This window comes from Hypanus sabinus, chromosome 12, assembly GCF_030144855.1.
Source record: "Hypanus sabinus isolate sHypSab1 chromosome 12, sHypSab1.hap1, whole genome shotgun sequence".
NCBI lineage: Eukaryota > Metazoa > Chordata > Chondrichthyes > Myliobatiformes > Dasyatidae > Hypanus > Hypanus sabinus.
Window position 1 is genome coordinate 23,158,317 of NC_082717.1, and position 21,703 is coordinate 23,180,019.

The 21,703-nt window shown below is 39.7% G+C and overlaps 1 protein-coding gene across 1 annotated transcript in view; it reads left to right on the top strand.

Moving 5' to 3' along the window:
• Positions 1–21,703, top strand: part of ryr2a (ryanodine receptor 2a (cardiac)) — a 444,870-nt gene that overhangs the window by 350,120 nt on the left and 73,047 nt on the right. Inside the window, exons 76-83 of the mRNA XM_059985674.1 lie at positions 1,604–1,684; positions 2,617–2,705; positions 6,094–6,222; positions 9,169–9,273; positions 10,427–10,508; positions 11,589–12,895; positions 14,063–14,130; positions 20,928–21,075. Of these exons, the coding sequence (XP_059841657.1) occupies positions 1,604–1,684; positions 2,617–2,705; positions 6,094–6,222; positions 9,169–9,273; positions 10,427–10,508; positions 11,589–12,895; positions 14,063–14,130; positions 20,928–21,075 (2,009 nt within the window). The remainder of the gene's footprint in view (positions 1–1,603; positions 1,685–2,616; positions 2,706–6,093; positions 6,223–9,168; positions 9,274–10,426; positions 10,509–11,588; positions 12,896–14,062; positions 14,131–20,927; positions 21,076–21,703) is intronic.

Consider the following 21,703-nt stretch of genomic DNA (forward strand, 5'->3'; position numbering starts at 1 on the left):
AGTAACTTGTGAGTCCTAAAATTTTATCTATAGTATCTCCATTGATGTCTCCAGCATCTCAGGTCTGCTGAAACATGCACGTGCACTGAAAACAGATGAATGTTGGCAGTGATATTCAGAAATATTTGCAAAAGCCAGCAAAGTCTAGCTTATAATGCCTACCCTCTCACCTATCATATTTAGAAATGTTATGCCACGCACAGTTGGTAGTTGCAAGAGTGGATGGTTACTCTTCAACTAATTGCACAACAGCAGATTTGCAGCCAGGCAGCAGGGGCTGCGCTGTTTTACCCTCTATGCCACTGAAAACCTACTGCTTGTCTTGCCTCTGTAACTCCATCTGGCAGATGTTGAGTTCACTGGAATGGAGCAATTAGGTTTAACTAATTAATTTTAAACAATATTCCATCATCCCACAATATTTGGTTAATAAAACATATTCTGGAAGTAAGGAAATAAAAACAGAGGTTGCTGGAATTACTCAACAGGTCAGACAGCATCTGTGGGTAGAGAGTTATCATTTCAGTTCCATGACATTTCATCAGAATTGTAACAATGTAGCTGAAACAATTTACACTTGAATCTTGAAGATTGTTCTGTGCATTCCCAAAATATTGTATTATTTATTTATTTCCAATGTGTTTTTTTTTCTTTCTAATATTTTCAGGTTTTGCTTCAGAGACAGACTCACCTTTCATTCCTGTTAATGCCCATGTTCTCCCACTGCCTTTGCTAACTATTGTCTATTTTAGTTCCAAATTCAACCACCTCAGCTTTCAATATATACAGCAAAATGCTTAAAATGAAAATGGTGTAGAATTACTAGTGTATCCAGGTTTTGATAAAACTGTTTCTTTATACAAAACATCCAATTTATTTTTGACTTAATTTGCTTCACACGACGTTGAACTTAAAACATACTGAGAGAAAGAAAACAACATAAAATATAACTCAACACCAAAGACTTGGAGCTTTTTATTGTGGGTTTTGTTCCATGTGACTATTCTTTTTGGCTTCCTTTTGATTAGCTTCATTCCAATGAACTTAGATCTGCAGAATTGCCATTCCTGAAACTCTTCCAATCCCAGCATCAGTCAACTAATTGACTGACTTCATTAACCATTGAAGCCCCACTGTAATGAAATGTACCTATTGAAGCTTTGCAGGTCAGCTCTGTGTTTTAACTTAACTTGGTGTTGTTCAGGGACATCTGTAGAGTGCACACTTACACTTTACCACTCTAGTTCTTATAAGCAGAAAGCTCTCACAAATTTTAACACACCAATTTAGAAAGATCAGTCTTTGCTGGCAAGAGCCATGTCAACTTCTAAAATAGTTCTGTGTGTTTTGTTTTGAGTTGTTTCAGGTTTCATTTTTGTAGGCATATTCTGTGTGTGGCTGTTTTTCACTTGTTTTCTATCTGTGAAGTGCACCGTGTGGGCTTCTGATAGAACAGTAGATATGATTAGCATCTATTGGGAATATTGGAAGGATATGTGTATGTAAGCAAACAAGGAAAATGCAAGGTTTTTAGATGTAAGATGCACATACCAGGTTCCTGGTACTGACACACTGCAATCTCGCTCTCACTGACATTTTATAGGTGAGAAGGTGATGCAGGATGATGAATTTACGTGCGATCTCTTTCGATTCCTCCAGCTGCTTTGTGAAGGTCACAACTCAGGTGTGTAACGGTTCTGCGTGTTTCTTGGACATGGCACGTGACATTCACCTACCTTTAAACAGCTATTGTTGTACTTACTCAATTTCACACTTGGAGTGGTAGCACAGCATTAAAAAGAACTATCTAAAATCATTGAGGTTGGGACTATGCAAACTTGTGGTGTTAACATCCAGGTCAGTATTTCAAAACTAATTGATTTGCCTCTGTAGAGAAAATTAGAACCTAAAGAAGTACCTGGGTAAACAATTAAACAGCCAAAACCAGCAGAACGTCAGACTAAGAGCTGAGACGGTGGTTTCAATGAAAAGCCTTTTTTTTGGCTGGCATGGATACAAAGGCCCAGTGAACTACTTCTGTGCTGTGAATAACTGATTCCCATAAGAATTAAAGTTAATTTAACCTACTTCAATGCAAGGCTTCAAACATCATATTTCGGAGTTGCATACGTCAAACTGTGGGAGTGCAAGCAGTATAAAAGTACAATCCATCATGTACGTAAAACTACTTGCACAAATCTGAGATCGCCAGAAACACAAGGAATTGGTACTATGGCATAAAGCACAAACCACTAGGTCATTAATAGCAAGAGCTTGTTATGTAATAGAAAAAAAAGCACATTCCAATATATTGAAGCACAAAGACATTCACTGTGGGAAAAGTAGCAAAATTCACCAAATCTATGATAAATAAGATCTTCTCTCACTCAAAGCTCATCAACTGTATGCAATTATAAAGTCCCTAACCCAACTCCCCATACACAAAAATTGGCAGCACTGCATACAAATAAGTACCATTTCTTGAGCATTCCAGGTTTTTGACAGTCTGTGAAATATTATTATCTCTTGGTTGATAGCTCATTAATGCAGGAATAGAGTGTACAATAGTTTGGATTGCTGTTCATTTATTGAAAATTCTGATTTCTTTGTCTGAAGATTTCCAGAATTACCTGCGCACCCAGACAGGCAATAACACAACAGTCAATATCATCATTTCAACTGTGGACTATCTCTTAAGAGTTCAGGTACTGTGTGTGAGAAGTTAATACTTTTATTTAATTTTGATGAGAACTGATGTTTGAGAAGATGTCATGAGAAACTGTACAAGTGATACTAAAATATCATTTTGGATGGGCAGAAGACAGAGGGTGGGGTCATGATGCTGCAACCAGAGATTGCTGAGGCTTGTATGAATCCATTCAAGACAGGTGAGGTGACAGTACGACTAAAAAGCATACAAGATGATTCATTTAATAAGCAGGAGGCTCAAGATCATAGGGATAATTGGATAAATTATGGAGCAACAGTTAATATGAGACCCTCTCTCCCTGTTCCCTCTCTGTGGTTTCTGCAGCAGTTTTTGTTTGTGGCATTTGCAGCTTCTTGCATCTAAATAAATTACAGTCGTGGCCCAGAAGAGCACTACTGGCCCAGTGGAAAAGGTCATAGTCGTACAACATTGGGTCTCTGCTGACCATCAAACACACGTTTATCCTAATCCTAGATTAATTCCTTTTTTTCCACTCTCCCCACATTCTTATTAGCTCCTTCTTTGCCCCAGATCCAATGCATTTTTGGGATAAGGGAGCAAGCAAGCACCCAAAGGAACCCCACACGGTCACAGGTAGTGAGAACCCACATAGCCAGCACCTGAGGCCAGGATGAAACCCAGGTGCCTAGCACTGTGAGGCAACAGTTCTATTAGCTGCACCACTGTAATTGTTCCAAAACTTGTTTCTCAAGCTCTCTTTGATGCCTTTGTCTGTCAGAAGCCTGCTTTTTGGCTGAACCATAGTTAGATTTGCAGGACATTAGGATGAGCTTGACTGCATACTCAAAGTATTGCCTCACTCTGAGATCATCCAATTTCAACAGCAGTTTGATTTTCATGGCCTGCTATGTTTGTAAGTGATCCTTGTTATTTAGTTGAAGGTGAGCTAGAGCCAATTTGTAAGCTAGTCTTTTTATCAAATTAGCCCTGAGGTTTCAGCTTGGATGTGAACTCGGTGAGTAGTAAGCCTGAAATCATGGTTTTTAAGCACAGGGTTAAGTAGATCGGGTCTGACTCACATTCAAATTTGTCACCAGTGACATCAGACCAGTGCTGGAAGTTAAGAACTGGAGGTGGACAGCCACTCGACTGGTGCCCATCAGGATGGGTGGAAAGCAGGTTCTGTGATTCCACCTGAGGAATATCCATGCCCTGACTTCAAAAGTTTTAAATGTAATGAGGCCCAAATGGTCTGGAGAGATGGTGACATGTTGCTCAAAGTGCACCTGCTGATTATTACATTGGCACCACAAATATTTCATCATCAGTAAACTTGAACATAGCCTTTTAAAAAATATTTTATTGATGTTGCTCTCAAATGATTAAGGATCTCTTTGGTATTTCAACAGTTTTTTGTTTGTTTTACTTGCCTTAATAATGCCAGGATTCAGGAAATCTATCTAATTATTAATGCTTGACGATGAGCAATTTTGTATGGATATTATAAGCAGTCAATAGATCATAGAATTTGCCTTGTTTCAAAACTATGTTTAATCATGATTTATTTACAATCTCTGATCATACATTGAAATTATATAGTGATAAATCAATAATTAATATTAGAAGAATTGAAAATATTCAGAAGAATTCATGTCCTTGTTATGTATGAGGTTGGGGATGCTAGTGGAGGAAATGTTACAGGATCTAAGCATAAGTGCTCAGAGCATTGATCAAAAATGTAATCATCTCCAGACATTCAGTTAAAGCCTGTTCACAGCTTAAATTCATTTGTGGCGAATGAAACCAATCATTCTAGTTTTGTCCCATTGAAACAACACGGGAAGACAGTAGATTAATGTTCCTGCCATAAGCACATAAAGGAGAGATCTTTCTTACCTGTTGACCTTTAGGTTAGTTGTATATTCTTAGAGCTATCACTCAACAATGTAACAAAGGGGTTCATTTTGAGTGTCTGGCTTTTGGAACAGACATCAGTATTGAGTATTCAAAAAGGATCTGCTCGATGAAATGTGCTGCACATTTTAAATATGCAAATCTATAAATTTACCCGACTGTATTCCAAATGTTAAACTTAAATAGGCATTGAGGAAGAACTATTTCACCCAGCAAGCAATTGGAATCTAAAACAGATTACCTGAGAATATGGTGGAGGCAGGTACTGTTGCAAAATTTCAGAAGTATCTTGCTCAGTGCATGAATCATTTCAGATCTGGTCAATTGCTGGAAAATCGGACTAATAACGATGGGCACTTAACGGACGGCATGGTGGTCTACAGGGCATGATCAATATCATACACCATTCTTCTAAACATCCAGGTGTATAGACCTAACGCTATTGATCTTTGCTCCTGAGACAGCCCCTTTGTGACAGGAAACAATCTATTAAGATCTGTCTCCAATGCAATTATTTCCCTCTTTAAATAAGTCTAGTGAAGCTTGCACTGTGAATGATAATGGGCTCAAAACCAACAACATGACGTGGTGGATTGGCATATTTGTAATTGTACTTTGTGGACTCAATATCATAACTAGCTATTACCCTGGTAGTTCATGAACACATTAGCAATTATCCATTACATTAAATATTCAGTTTGCAAATACTGTAAATGAATTAAATATTTTCAGGTTAAGATGTTAGCCACAATTTGATAACAACTAATTGATCATAATGGGAATCAAAGTGCAAAAATAAAACAACTGAAGATTAAAATGTAAGACAGAGAATGCATGACTGAATTCTGGATCACGGTTTCTGTCCAAAACTATTAGTTGCCTTGAGATAAAGCTGAATTTCTCATATACGTTAACATTTTATTGCAACACACATTGGTGATGAGTAAAAATCTAACGCAGATAAATTAGATTGGTAGACTAGTTTGTTGGTGCAAGTTTTGTTTTGCATGTCATCCTTACACCTCATTCCTTTACAATCGTGCATTGAAGTAGAGCAAGTTAAAACAAAAATAAAATGCAGAATGAAGTGTTGCAGTTACAAAAAAGTGCAGTGCAGCCAGACAATAAGATTTTAATCTCAGCTATGCATGTTTTATGTTATTAGTTAGCAGCAAGAACTTTTATGGGGTTACAATACATTTCAGGAATGTAGTCAGTAAGTGGATCATTTGCTATTCATGAAATAGTTCCAACAGAGTTATTTTGAATACTTCTAATTTCTATTATTAATAGAATATGATTAACAATTATTAAAACACAGCTTTACTTAGGAAAATAAAAATGAAGAGAGATGCATATTTTTATGTATGTGTAAAAAGAAAAAGGCAAGATGGATAACCAATTTAACACTCGAAGGATCAACACTAAATCATTTAATTACTGAAGCTTTTGTGGTATTTAGCAGTTGGTGTCTGTAAGAATCACAACCCTTCCTTCTTTTCATGCAGGAATCAATTAGTGACTTCTATTGGTTTTATTCTGCAAAAGACATCATTGATGAACAAGGACAGCGCAATTTCTCAAAGGCAATTAATGTGGCGAAGCAGGTGTTCAACACACTGACAGAATACATTCAGGTAGGATCAAGAGAAAGACCCAGTACTTAGCAAAAATTAGACTTATTTGTCAGGAGACAGGATCGGGCATAAGCTGTACATTCATTGCCTCATGGATCCTGATCTTCAGTTCTGTCTGGGTGGAGTCTCTATGTTCTCCTTGTGACTGTGTAGGCTGAGTACAAACACTTTACCTTCCTCACAAATGCCAAAGACATTGAAAATGCTAGTTAATTGGTATTAGTAAATTGTCCCTAATTTATGTGAGTGCTTGAAGAAACAGGGTGGAGTTGATGTGAAAGAGAATAATGCAGGGAAAGAGGTGGGAGAATGATATTGTACTGCTCTGCGAGCTAGCATGGACTTGATGGGTTCGATGGCTTCCTATTTCGTAAGAATTTTGAAACATAAATATAAGAAGCATCTCATGGAGAAGTGAAATACCTCTGTTGGATTCATCATAGTATCCTCTATATACTGAAGTGTCAACAGGCTTTGACTATCAATTTTCCAGGAAGATGGAAATAAAGTTTATTTTTGAGTTTGGCAGTTCAGTTATGTAATAATTTTTAAAACTGAAGCAACTCATAGAAAGGGAAGTGTATAGGTTTTCTAGAACATATTTATCCTGCTGATCTGTCCCCAAACTATTGATTCAATTTTGCTCCATATCTCAATATAATCTAATTACCAAAATTATACACTTGAAGATTTCTTCTAACCCAATATCCATGGGTGGGCTCTTACAACATCATATTTTCAAAGACATTTTCCTGATTTTACTTCTCCCTGATTCAACTCCAGTTTTAAAATTATGCTTCCATGTTTTGGTGAAATATGGGAAAATGTTTTCTTTTGTGTCTTATCATCTCAAGTTCCATTTAGCATGTTAAAGTGCAAGCTGATTCACTCCTTAACCTTCAAGGTACAACCAAAATTAAACCAGGTTTAGACAAGCTATCTTCACCCTCAAGACTCCAGTATCATTCTGATGAATCTCCTCTGCACTCCTTCCAAGGTCATCATACTTTCACTGAGTTGTGTTTGCTAATACACCTGGAAAGCTCAGTGATATTTGACCAGTAGGATATTGTGCGGTTGACATATTACTCATTTTTATATTTCAGACTTCATAGAAATATAGAAAACAGGTGCAGGAGTAGGCCATTTGGCCCTTCGAGCCTGCATTGCCATTCAGTATGATCATGGCTGATCATCCAACTCAGAACCCTGTGCCTGCTTTCTCTACATACCCCCTGATCCCTTTAGCCACAAGGGCTATACCTAACTTCCTCTTAAATATAGCCAATGAACTAGCCTCAACTGTTTTCTGTGGCAGAGAATTCCACAGATTCACCACTCTCTGTGTGAAGAAGTTTTTTCTCATCTCGGTCCTAAAAGGCTTCCCCATTATCCTTAAACTGTGACCCCTCGTTCTGGACTTCCCCAACATCAGAAACAATCTTCCTGCATCTTGCCTGTCCAATTCCTTTAGAATTTTATACGTTTCAATAAGATCCCCCCTCAATCTTCTAAATTCCGGTGAGTATAAGCCTAGTCGATCCAGTCTTTCTTCATATGAAAGTCCTGCCATCCCAGGAATCAATCTGGTGAACCTCCTCTGTACTCCCTCTATGGCAAGAATGTCTTTCCTCAGATTAGGGGACCAAAACTGCACACAATATTCTAGGTGCAGTCTTACCAAGGCCTTGTACAACTGCAGTAGAACTTCCCTGCTCCTGTACTCAAATCCTTTTGCTATGAATGCCAACATACCATTTTCCTTTTTCACCGCCTGCTGTACCTGCATGCCCACCTTCAATGACTCGTGTCCATTTTCACCCAGGTCTCGTTGCATCTCCCCTTTTCCTAATCGGCCACTGTTCAGATAATAATCTATTTTCCTGTTCTTGCAACCAAAGTGGATAACCTCACATTTATCTACATTAAATTGCATCTGCCATGAATTTGTCCACTCACCTAACCTATCCAAGTCACCCTGCATCCTCTTAGCATCCATCTTATTCGTGAGGCAAAGGCTATCATTCAACATCCTTTTCAATTGTATTTTATACTAAGATATTAACTTTTACTGTATTTTTGTGTGTAGACATCCATGCATTGATGAATTTGGTTATTTTTCTCAGATCCCATGTCACTGATATTTCATTCCCTACATTGGATTCCTGATTGCATTTGCACTTCACAAACAAGAGAAAATCTGTAGATACTGGAAATCTGAGTAACACACACAAAATGCTGGAGAACTCAGCAGGCCAGGCAGCGTCTATGGAAAAAAAGTACAGTTGACATTTCGGACTGAAACCCTTTGCCAGTCCTATCAAGCATTTTGTGTGTGTTGCACTTGTACCCTTTCCTAGTTTGTTTGCAGAGTCTGCAGTCTTGAACATTAACTATAAATCCACAGATGCAGCTTGACCAACAAGTGCTTCCAGCATTTACTCCTCTTAGACATTTGATCCAACTAGTCCATGACAACCAGCTTTTCAGCCTGGTCCTATCTACCTGGACCCAGACTCTTTTCCTCCAAACCTCTCCCATCCATGTACCTTCCCAAACATCTTTTAAATGTTATAAATGAACCTGCATCTAGCATTTCTGCTGGAAGCTTGTTCCACACTTTCACCATCCTTTGAGAGAAGAAGCACTGTTGAGAAAGCACTGAAGCATTATCATGTTTAAGCCTGCTGAGTTCTTTACTTCTAAAAGTCCATATCAACATCAAATGCACACCACTGATCAACTTTCACTGTTAACTCATTGAAAAATTAAATCTAGTTTGTTAGATTTGCCTTTAACAAATCTGTAATTGATTGGACTATGCTTTTTACAGGTGAAAATTGAAGTTTATTATATATAACATGTCACATTTAGTTATCACTGCAACAAGTTGAACTGATCTCTTGATGCCAATATTTCAAATTAATTTTTTTTATTGTTGCACAGGGCCCGTGTACTGGTAATCAGCAGAGCCTGGCACACAGCAGGCTGTGGGATGCAGTAGTTGGCTTTCTTCACGTCTTTGCTCACATGCAAATGAAGTTGTCCCAGGTTAGTTAATGATGAACCAGACAGGATGTCACAATTGATTCCAAGTTGAAGACACACACCAGCTGCAGGGTGTCTCTTCCTTTCAAAAGGCTTCCTCTTCCAAAGCACGAGACGTATTAACCGGGAAAAACATAACACAGTGAAATTTCATTGCAACTCTTTTAAATTCATGGGACCATGTTCTGCTGATTTTTTTTTTAACTAGGCAATAAATATGAAAAGTTATAGAACCATAGAACATTACAGCACAGAAACAGGCCTTTTGGCCCTTCTTGGCTGTTCCAAACCATTTTTCTGCCTACTCCCACCAACCTGCACCTGGCCCATATCCCTCCATACCCCTCTCATCCATGTACCTGTCCAAGTTATTCTTAGATATTAAAAGTGAGCCCGCATTTACAACTTCATCTGGCAGCTCATTCCACACTCCTACCATTCTCTGTGTGAAGAAGCCCCCCCCCCATGTTCCCTTTAAACTTTTCCCCCTTCACCCTTCACCCTTAACCCATGTCCTCTGGGTTTTTTTCTCCCCTAACCTCAGTGGAAAAAGCCTGCTTGCATTCGCTCTATCTATACCCATCATAATTTTATATACCTCTATCAAGTCTCCCCTCATTCCTCTACGGTCCAGGGAATAAAGTCCGAACCTATTTAACTTTTCTATGTAACTCAGTTTCTCAATTCCCGGCAGCATCCTTGTAAACCTTCTCTGCACTCTTTCACCCTTATTAATATCCTTCCTGTAATTCGGTGACCAAAACTGCACACAGTTATCTGCAGTAATCCACTCACAATCTTGTACTGCGACTAGATCTTTCATCGCCAAACACCTTGCAGAAAATTTTCACAGCCTGAAAACAAAAAAATGTCATATAAACTTAAAACAGTGGTCTAGATGATTGGCAGGCCAATCGGCCAATGTAAATTGCTTCTATTGTGTTGTAGAGTGGTAAAACGTGGGGAGGAATCAATGAGAATGTGGTAAGCATTTAAAAATAAGTCAAATTAATGTAGGATCAATGTCAATGAATGGTTGATGATCTTAAATGGTTTCAGTGGGCTGAAGGGCCTGTTTCTATTCTGAGAGTGTCTTTGATTCAGTGAAGTTCATTATAATGAAAATATCTATTAAAGCATCTTCTTATAATTTTAGGATTCCAGCCAGATTGAACTACTGAAGGAGCTAATGGATCTTCAAAAAGATATGGTGGTGATGCTGCTTTCAATGTTAGAAGGTGGTCTCTCTGATAAAATTCCATTAACTTTGACTTAATTGTGTAAAAAAGTTGTGATTTATTCTTACGACTACTTTTATTTCAGATTACTCTTTTTGCTTGTCCATTTATTGCCCTTTCCCAACTCAGATTTTGTTTTCTACCAGAAACAACCTGTGCCTAGTAATCAGGTTTTATCCTTCTTTGGTGGACTGAATGTGTGCTGTATTTAGTATTAACCCTCCACTGCAAACAAAACCATGAAATTGGTCAAACGTACATTCTAAATTCAAGTATGGGGACATCCTAAATCATGCGCTAATAACCTGTGTGGAGTTGTACAGAAATCCGGGAACTGCCTTGTCTTTGCTGAAATGATCGTTGTGTGGGGCATCGAACCTCTAAAGTGACCTTCCCTTTGCAGCCACTGAAGAGCTGCATACAAGGCTGTGATGCAAGTGATGGTGAACAAAGGGGAGTACAACATGCCCTCTTATGTGTCCAGGCACCTATCATATGATTTCCTCACCTGCTCAAGAAACATACTTCAGATGGCCCCCATACCACTATGCAGGGACTAGGGTGGTTGATGTCACAGCCGGCAGCTCGGGTGTGAACTGCATGTTGTGATCTGTGATGGGCCATGCTTATTATTGACTACAGCATATGAAACTGAGGCTGAAAGATATTGTACGCTTGGTTGCAGAGTGAAAATCACTTAACTAACATTTATAGTCTCAGTACGATATCCTGCTGGTTATTTTGTGAGCGGTAAGGGTAGTTTGTGGATTGTATTTAAAAAAAAAACAATTTATGACAGCATTTGTTGAAACACTTCTAATATCATTACGATGAGCTATTTGGAAAGCCAATCCCTTAACTGTATTGTTTTAGAGTAAAATTGACATTTCTCTTTTAATGTAAATTATATCCTGTTCTTGCTTGATTCCAATGGTTAAGATTACCCTGTTTATAATACGTTTGTTTGTCTGGAAGGACAAAATCTGATTGGTCATGAATATTGCACAAGCTGACGTCTAATGTGCTTGAGAAGAATAGTTAATTGACCAAATGTAATTCCACATATATTGTTTATTTCAGGCAATGTTGTCAATGGGACAATTGGAAAACAGATGGTGGACATGTTGGTTGAATCTTCGAGCAATGTGGAAATGATTCTCAAATTCTTTGACATGTTCCTTAAGCTGAAGAACCTAACCTCATCTGATGCATTCAAAGAATACGATCCCGATAGCAAAGGGCTTATCTCTAAGAGGGATTTTCAGAAGGCCATGGAGAGTCACAAGCACTATACACAGTCAGAAACCGAATTCTTGCTCTCTTGTGCGGAGACGGATGAGAATGAGATGCTGGATTATGAGGAGTTTGTTGAACGGTTTCACGAACCTGCAAAGGACATTGGCTTCAATGTTGCTGTACTGCTTACTAACCTTTCTGAGCACATGCCCCATGATACTCGGCTGCAGACCTTTCTGGAGTTGGCAGAGAGTGTTCTCAACTACTTCCAGCCATTTCTAGGCCGTATAGAGATTATGGGAAGTGCTAAGCGGATTGAGAGGGTCTACTTTGAGATCAGTGAATCTAGTCGGACTCAGTGGGAAAAGCCTCAGGTAAAGGAGTCCAAGAGGCAATTCATCTTCGATGTTGTAAATGAAGGAGGAGAGAAAGAAAAGATGGAACTCTTTGTCAATTTCTGTGAAGACACCATCTTTGAAATGCAATTGGCTGCACAGATCTCAGAGTCAGATTCTAATGAGCGGTCAGTGTGTAAAGGAGAAACTTTAAAAGACAAAATAGAGGAAGAAGACCCGAGAATGGGCTTTTTCTCCATTACAACAATTAGATCTGCCTTAATGGCTCTCAGGTACAATGTGATGGTCCTCATGAAGCTGCTGACAACCAAAAGCCTCAAGAAACAGTTGAAGAAAATGAAAAAGATGACAATGAAAGATATGGCCATGGCCCTGTTATCCTTTTATTGGAGTTTATTGATTGGGTTTTCCCATTTTGTCTTCAGTGTTTTACGTGGGTTTTTCCGCATCATGTACAGCACTTTCTTGGGTGGGAGTCTTGTTGAGGGGGCGAAGAAAATTAAAGTGACAGAACTTTTAGCGAACATGCCCGATCCGACACATGATGAGGTACGGGGTGAAATCGGAGAGAGGGAAGGGAAAGTTCGTCAGCCGACCCTGCCCACTGAAGACCTTACTGATCTGAGAGCTATCACGGAGGAGAGTGATTTCTTATCCGATATTTTTGGTTTGGACTTGCGGCGTGAGGGAGGACATTACAAACTAATTCCACATAACCCAAATGCCCGCATGAACGATCTGATTGGGCCACCTTCTCCTACTCTTTCACTTCCAGAACTTCAGATTGGCTACCAGGTGATGTATGATATTGGTTATGCCTGGCAGTATTTTTAATAGGTTTTATTTTCAGTCATTATTTAAGTGCAGTTTGCGGTGAATCTGAGCTTGGCCCACAACATTACAGTTTCATTTCTCCATTCTGCGCTCATTTTGGATGCAGTTCTCTACTGGATGGAAATGCTGAAGTTAAATGCAGATAGTTTTTCATTTCAATTTGCATGGAAACTAGGGTTAGTCTGGCTTGTGAATTTACCTTGTAATTTACTTTATAAATTAAAAGTTACAAGTGTCAAGATGAGGCTACCCTAAGGGTGAAGGAGCAACACCTTATACCTTATCTGGGTACCCTCCAATCTGATGGCATGAATATTGATTTCTCCTTCCAGTAAACAAACACACCACCCTCCCACCCCTTGCTCTAATCCCACTCTTACCTCTAACTTCTTCTTGCCCCCAGGTCCTCTTCTTCCCTTTTTCCTGTGGTCCACTCTCCTCTCCTGTCAGATCCCTTCTTCTCCAGCCCTTGGCCTTTCCCACCTACTTGGCTTCACCTATGACCTTCCAAGTAGCCTCATTCCCCCTCCCCCCCCACCTTTTTAAATCTGGGGATCTTTTCCCTTCTTCTCAGTCCTGAAGAAGGGTCTTGGCCTGAAACAGTGACAATCTATTCATTCCTATAGATGCTGTCAGAGTTCCTCCAGCACCTTGGATGTGTTGCTTCACAATTAACAGTTTCCCATTTCACTTTGATTGGAAAATAGGGTTAGTCTGATTCTTATCCTGCAAATTGAAACTGTTTTGAATTTTGCAATATTTCGGAACAACTGAGTAATGCATGGAATTTGAGGTTTCATTCTATCACTGGCCTTGCCATTATCAGTGTATGTTTCCGATTCTTAGTGCTCTGTGTCTTACAGGTCTATCTTTTCCTACAGCAAAGTTTTGTCCAAGCTTCCAGTGCACTGGCCACTTACTACTTACTGAAAGTCATTCCACTTGTCCTGCACACATCCTTGTTTTGCCCTCTATTTCTCATAGAATCTGATTATTCATTATTCTGACTTACTTTTTGCTCTGTTGGGAATTCAATTCGATAGTGGAAATTTTCCTTGTGTTAGTAAAGCAGAAACATGATTTACTCAATTCAAAAGAAACATACATTTTTTTTTAATATATTGCTAGACTGAAGAAACAAAGGAAGATGAGACAGAAGAGAATGAAGAATATAAAGTTGAAGCAGAGAAAGCTGAGTGAGTACTTTGCTCAATCCACATCCTTTTCATTTTGAAATTGAAGCAGATTGTGCAGGAAATCCTTGGCAGACCAATAGACTCTGCTCCTTTTACAAAGTGAACCGGCACAATGGGATCATTTATCAAACAAAAGAGACATTGAGCTAAACTTATAGCTTCTCTTCTTGCATTGTAACTTACCATATGGAAAACATATAGTCTTTGTAGTTCATTACTGCCCAGGCAGTAAAGATGAAGGTTTAGCCACAAATAATGCCGATGGTGGAAGATGATTCCAATGATGGTGGAAGAAGATGTAATGCCGATGATTGAAGGAACTAAATTGAAACAAGAACTTTTCCTTGATGACATAGTGAGTTGAAAGTGAATGCATTCTTGGCCACTTAGTCATCCTTTGGCTTCTGTATTTTCTGCATGGACTTGATAACTCCTGTCACATTGGTGAAACTTGATTGATGAATTTAGTTATTATATTATCTCTTCCAGTGTCTGTTTTTTACATTTAAAATAGTATATTTGCAGTGGGGCTGTGTGTTATGTCAACACATTTTTCTGATCTGTCCATCAGTGGCCTGCCAGCCTTGATAGCGATTGGGGAAGAGAGAATAAACAGAGCTAATGTTCTTTCTACATCCAAACATGCAGATACAAAAATCTTGCTGTTAAGGGCAGCAATTTGTTTCATAAATCAGGATTGTATATGATCAGCACGACATACACTGCTAACAAACTGGATAAGGTTGAAGTGATTGCCTAGCAGAACAGACATTTGTTGATGGCATTCTTCATGCTTTGATGTTAACTCTGTCAATTCAGTTTGCAGAGAACAACCTTAATGCTTTGGATTACTTATGCATTCCAATTATGGAGTTTATCAACTGATAGAACATTCCATCCTCCACCATCACATAGAAACTTAGAAATCTACATGATTGTTGGTGCCAGATGGGGTGGTTTGAGTACCTCGGAAACTGCTGATCTCCTGGGAGTTTCATACAAAACAGCCTCTAGAATTTACAGAGAATGGTGCAAAAACAAACAAAACATTCCATGAGCAACAGTTCTGAGGACAAAACACCTTTTTGATGAGAGGCCAGTGTAGAATGTCCAGACTGCAGCAAGCTGACAGGGATGGCAACTGCAAATCAAATAAACACGCATTACAACAGGGGTGTGCAGAAGAGCATCTCTGAACAGACAGACAGACAGACATATATTATTGATCCCGAGGGAAATTGGGTTTTGTTACAGTTGCACCAACCAAGAATAGTGTAGAAATATAGCAGTATAAAACCATAAATAATTAAATAATAATAAGTTAATTATGCCAAGTGGAAATAAGTCCAGGACCAGCCTAGTGGCTCAGGGTGTCTGACACTCCGAGGGAGGAGTTGTAAAGTTTGATGGCTACCGGCAGGAATGACTTTTTATGACACTCAGTGTTGCATCTAGATGGAATGAATCTCTGGCTGAATGTACTCCTGTGCCTAACCAGCACATTATGGAGTGGATGGGAGACATTGTCCAAGATGGCATGCAACTTGGACAGCTCTTTTCAGACACCATTGTCAGAGAGTCCAGTTCCACCCCCACAAAATCACTGGCCTTACGAATGAGTTTGTTGATTCTGTTGGTGTCTGCTAGCCTCAGCCTGCTGCCCCAGCACACAACGTCAAACCTTGACGTACATGAGTACAGCAGCCGACCACAAACATACAGTGGCCATTTTATTAGATACAGAAGGTACCTAACAAAATTGCCACTGAGTGCACTCAGCATAATGGTTGGGTCTGCTTGTGTTGAAGTAGAGGCTGCCATCATTTTGTGCTGGATAGGATCACTTCTAAGCTCTGTGAAAACCCACCATGATTCTTGACATTCAGCACATGCAATTTGTAATATACTGAGTGAGCTGGCCCATCAAAGCCTGGATTTAATTTTCTGAAAAGGAACAGCAATTAAGTGACATGCACGTATAACTCAGTTACGTACACACATTTATGTGGGATGTAGCGTATGTTCTCTGTAAGTCTGCAAAAAAGTATCTACCTGATGTTACCTGGAGTTTGTAATGGGTAGTACTAACCAGCACTAAGAGTCTGGCCCCATAACCTCTTCCAAACAAGGAAGTAACGTTTTTGCTGCCCCTACCTGCAGTCCATTTAGATCCAGTGTGTCACCATGTATGGATGACCTATCCAAGATGACCTAAACATACAGTCCCCAACACCGATACACGCACTGTATGTCATCAACTAAATGCACAGCAGAAACCTACAGAGGACACTCTGACAACACATTCCTGTATATGACTGCTGTCATCAAGCAGGATAAGAGAAACTGGCATACTGAAACACCACCAACTACATGTCCGCCATCAGACTGCACGTCATCCTGACTCGTACCTCATTGTCAGGGGGACTTGTCTCTGGAGTGGGAGATTCCTTGGGTTAATAGAAACTATGGTTAATTTGCAAGGGCCAATAAAAAGAAGCAGGGCTTGAGCAGAGCAGCCATTGTGTGAGTGGACAGTGTTAGAGTGGCCGGGCTTCGGCTCAGCAGGCTTGAATGAGAACAGACGCAGGCTAGAACTTACTCAAAAAGCATAAGCAGGATGGTAGTTCAGACAGTGGCATGTTCTCCTGTGAGATGTGGGATTTCAGGATACCTTACAGTCTCTCTGTTGACTACATCTGCAGGAAGTGCACCCAATGCCAGCTCCTAACTGACAAAGTCAAAAACTCAAGCTGGAGATGGATGCACTCAGGACCATCTGTGAGGCTGAAAACTTAATGATGAGTCTTTTACTCTGCTGGTCACATCAAGAGTGTAGGCTTCAGATAGTAGATGGGGACCTCCAGGAGAAGTAATGGGAGTAAGCAGTCTCTGTAGGGTTTCCCTGTGGCCATTCCCCTCAGCAACAAGTATACCCCTTTGGATACTGCAGGGGGTGGGGAGTGGTATGACCTATTGGGGCACAGCTGCAGCAGCCAGGTCAGTGGTACTGTGGCCGGCCCTGGGACTCAGCAGCGAAGGGCAAAGTCAGGCAAATTGGTTGAGACAGGAGACTTGATAGGGGAATGGACAGGAGATTCTGTAGCCACAAAAGAGAAGCCAGGATGGTGTATTACCTCCCAGGTGCTGGAGTCCAGAGCAGCTGCTGAAGATTCTCAACAGGGAGGATGAGCTGTTAAAGGTCGTGGTGCATATTAGAACCAATGAAATACAGTAGGTAGAAAGAGGGAAGAGGTCCTGCTCAGTACGTATAAGGAGTTAAGAAAAAAAAGGCTGAAGAACAGGAGTTCTGAGGTTTTAATCTCTGGATAACTCCCAGTGCTATGTGTGAGTCATATCAGCAATAGAATAATAGTACCAATGAATGAGTGGCCAAGGAAGTAATGCAGGGGGCAGGGTTTCAGATTTCTGAATCATTGGGATCTTTTCTGGGAAAGGTATGACCTGTACAAAAAAACTTGGATTACATCTGAACCCGAGGGAAAGGGTCAATAACCTTGGGGGCAGGTTTGCTGGAGCTGCTGGGGAGGGTTTAAACTAAGTTGATAGGAGAATGGAATTGGGAATGATAGGACTGAAGATGGGGTAGTTGACATACAAGTTGATGCAGTGTGTAGTGAGACTGTGAGGAAGGACAGGCGGACGATAGGGCAAAATTGCTGTCAGTGGGATGAGGTGAAGTGTAACATGGGGGAAGAAATCGAAAAAGTGATTAATACAATACTGACGGTGTTATATTTGAATGCATGCAGTATACAGAATAAGGTAGATGATTTTATAGTGCATTTAGATATTGGCAGTTATGAATTTATGGATATAACTGAGACGTGGCTGAAAGAAGATTACAATTGGAAGGTTAATATCCACAAATACACAATGTATCAAAAGGGCAGAGATGTAACCAGAGAGTGTGGGGTAGCTCGGTTGGTCATAAATGAAATCAAATCCTTAGAAAGGAGTAACATGGGATCAGAAGATGTAGAATCCTTGTGGCTCGAGTTAGACAACAGCAAGGGTGAAAAGACCCTGATGGGAATTATATGCAGGCCCCTAAATGGTAGTCAGAATGTGCGATTCAAATTTCAACTAGAAATAAAAAAGGCATGTAATAGGGGCAATGTTGCGATTCAATATGCAGGTAGATTGGGATAATCAGGTTGGTGATGGATCCCAAGAAGGGGAGTTTGTAGAATGCCTATAAGATGGCTTTAGAGCAACTTGTAGTTGAGCCCACTAGAGGAAAGATAATTCTGGATTGAGTGTAGTGTAACAAACCAGATTTGATTAAGAAGCTTAGGGTTTGCAGTTTGCGAGAGAGTAGATAAAGTCAGATATATCTCTATTACAGTGGTGGAAAGGGAATTACATAGGCATGAGAGAAGACCTGGCCAAAGTTGATTGGAAGGGGACACTAGCAGGGATGACAGCAGAACAGCAATGGCTGGAATTTCTGGAAAAGTTCAGAAGAAGCAGGTATATCCCAAAGTTGGAGAAAGGGAGGGTGAGGCAACCATGGCTGACAAGGGAAGACAAAGACAGCATAAAAGCAAAAGAGAGGGCATATAATATAGCAAGACAATAATGCAAGGCAACAAAAAATCCGTAAGGAGAGAAAAGATGACATATGTAGGTAAGCTATATTTTAAATATATTTAAAATATTAAAGAGGTTACCAAAAGCTTGTTCCGATATATAAAAAGTAAAAGAGAGGTGAGAGTGGATATTGGACCACAGGACAATAATGCTGAAGGCATAGTAATGGGAGACTAAGAAATGGTGTACAAAACTCTTAAGTATTTTGCATCAGTCTTCACTGTGGAAGACACTAGCAGTATGACAGAAATTTGAGAGTGTCGGGGCAGAAGTGAATGTAGTTCTTATTACTGGGGAGATGTGCTTGGGAAATTGAAAGGTCTGAAGATACATAGGTCACTTGGACCAAATGGACGGCACTTTAAGGTTCTGAAAGAGGCAGCTGAAGTGATTGTGGAACCATTCGTAATTAACTTTCAAAATCAGTTTCTGGAATGTTTCCAGAAAACTGGAAAATTGCAAATATCAGTCCACTCTTTAAGAAAGAAGGGAGACAAAAGAAAATAGATTGTAGGTCAATTAGCTTGATTTCAGTGGTTGTGAAGATATTATAAAGGATAAGGTTTAGAAGCATTTGGAGACTCGTGTAGGGCAAAGTCAGCATTGTTTCATTAAGGGGAAATCTTGCCTGGTAAATATGTTAGAATTCTTTGAGGAAATAACAGGCAGGATAGATGACAGTGAGTCAGTGGATATTGTTTACTTGGATTTTCCGAAGGCTTTTAGCAACGTGTAGCACATGAGGCTGCATAACAAGATAAGAGCCCATATTATTACATGAAAGATACCAGCATTGAAAGAAGATTGGCTGATTGGCAGGAGGAAAATGGTCAGAATAAAAGAGGCATGTTCTGGTTGGCTGTAGGTGACAAGTGTTGCTCCTCAGGGATCAGTATTGGGATCACTTCCTTTCACATTATATGTCAGCTATTTAGATGACAGAAATGATGGCTTTGTGGCCAAGTTTGCAGACAGGTGGAAGGGCAGGAGGTGTTGAGGAAGCAGGGAGTCTGCATAAGGACTTCATACAGATTGGGAGAATGGGCAAAGTAGCAGATGGAATATAGTGCAGAGAGGTGTATGGTCATGCACTTTGGTAGAAAGAATAAAGGTGGAGATTATTTTCTAAACAGGAAGAAAATTAAAAAGTCAGATGTTCAAAAGGGCTTGGGAGTCCTTGTGCAGGATTCACTAAAGGTCAACTTGCAGGTCGAGTCATGGTAAGGAAAACAAATGCTATGTAAATATTCATTTTGAGAGGACTAGATAGGGAGATACTTTATTGATCCCAAAGGAAATTACAGTGTCACAGTAGCATTACAAGTGCACAGATATACAAATATGCAAATATTAGCGTTTGATGGCTCTGGCCTGCACTTGCTTGAGTCTAGAAGAATGAGGGTGGTTTTCTTTGAAACCTGTTGAATATTGAAAGGTTTAGACAGAGTGGATGTTTAGAAGATGTTTCCTACAGTGGGTGAGTCTAGGACCAGAGTGTACAGCTTCAGAATAGAAGGACGCCCATTTAGAACAATGATGAGGAGGAACTTCTTTAGACAGACGCTGGTGAATCTGTGAAATTCATTGCCACGGAGGGCTGTAGACGCCAAGTCATTGAGTATACTTAAAGCAGAAGGTGATACAGTTTTGGTTAGTCAAGGCATTAAAGGTTACGGGGAGAATGAGATTGAAAGGGATAATAATCAGCCATGATGGAATAGCAGAGCAGATTCGATAGGTCAAATAGCCTAATTCTTCTCCTATTCTGCGGCTGGCAGTAAGGTCTAGATAATATGCTGGCCTTCTTACTCTGGTGACTAATGTGGAAAATAGTTTAAAATAATTATTTGAGCGGGTGGGGTTACTGTTCTCCTCAACCTTAGTGAACACAGCAGGTCAACTGTAAGTTCTGGCTGTCAGGAAGGAGTCTACTGTCAGTGGACTTCAGTCCTAGTTAAGACAGAGCAAAAGATGGAATGGTTTATATTACCAGCAGAGACTGGGGGATGAGATGAAATAGCCTACTGAATGATCGCCTACAAGGATATAGCCTACTGAATGATCGCCAAACCACTGCACCTCAATCTCAGTGGCTCTCCTCCACATACATTACTCACATTTGAAGTTTTGAATGCTGAAATTATGCCTACAGCATGTTAAATAGCAAATATCATTCTGGTTTAAAGTGGAGAGGATGGCGAGAAGGTGGAAAAAGTTGCAGAACAGAAGCCTCGGCGAAGAAGGAGACAGCGACATGCTGAGAAAGTCGATGAACCCGAAGTACAAGAGTCTGCTTTCTGGAAGAAGATTACAGCTTACCAGCAAAAGCTGCTTGTGAGTGTGATATTTGACTTTATGTTGATGCCGTCAGTGTAGAATAATTTGATTGCTAAACTGTTTTAGTATAGAACATGACCAGAACATATGTGTCAGTGTAGCTATCTCAGATTTACATCTATCACAATACTTGTCAACATTGGGAAATATTTCAGAAAGTTTGTCCTTCATCAAATGGTAACGATGTACAATTTTAGATTGAATCAGTGAATGACCAGCACAGATCGAAGGAGAGTTAACCAGCTTCAGAATCCGCATCCAATCCTCCGATATAAAAGTCAAATTGAGTTCCTTCTCCCAATTGTGTTTAATCTTAAGTAAAGGACGCTGATCCCATTGTAATAAGAAATTATAAATTCTTCCAATAGAACCTTTCATCAAAGGGTTCATATTCATAATAGTATCTAACAAGTCAGCCTCCAATATGTAAGGAAAATTACTTAAATATTTTTGTAAAAAGTATCTAACTTGAAGGTATTGTAAAAAGTGTGAATATGAGAGAGAATATTTATCAACAATTGTTCAAAAGACATCAATCTGCCTTCTTTAAATAAATCCAGAAAAGAATTAATACCTTTATTTTTCCAAAGTAAAAACATTGGATCGCTCAGGGAAAGTTTAAAAA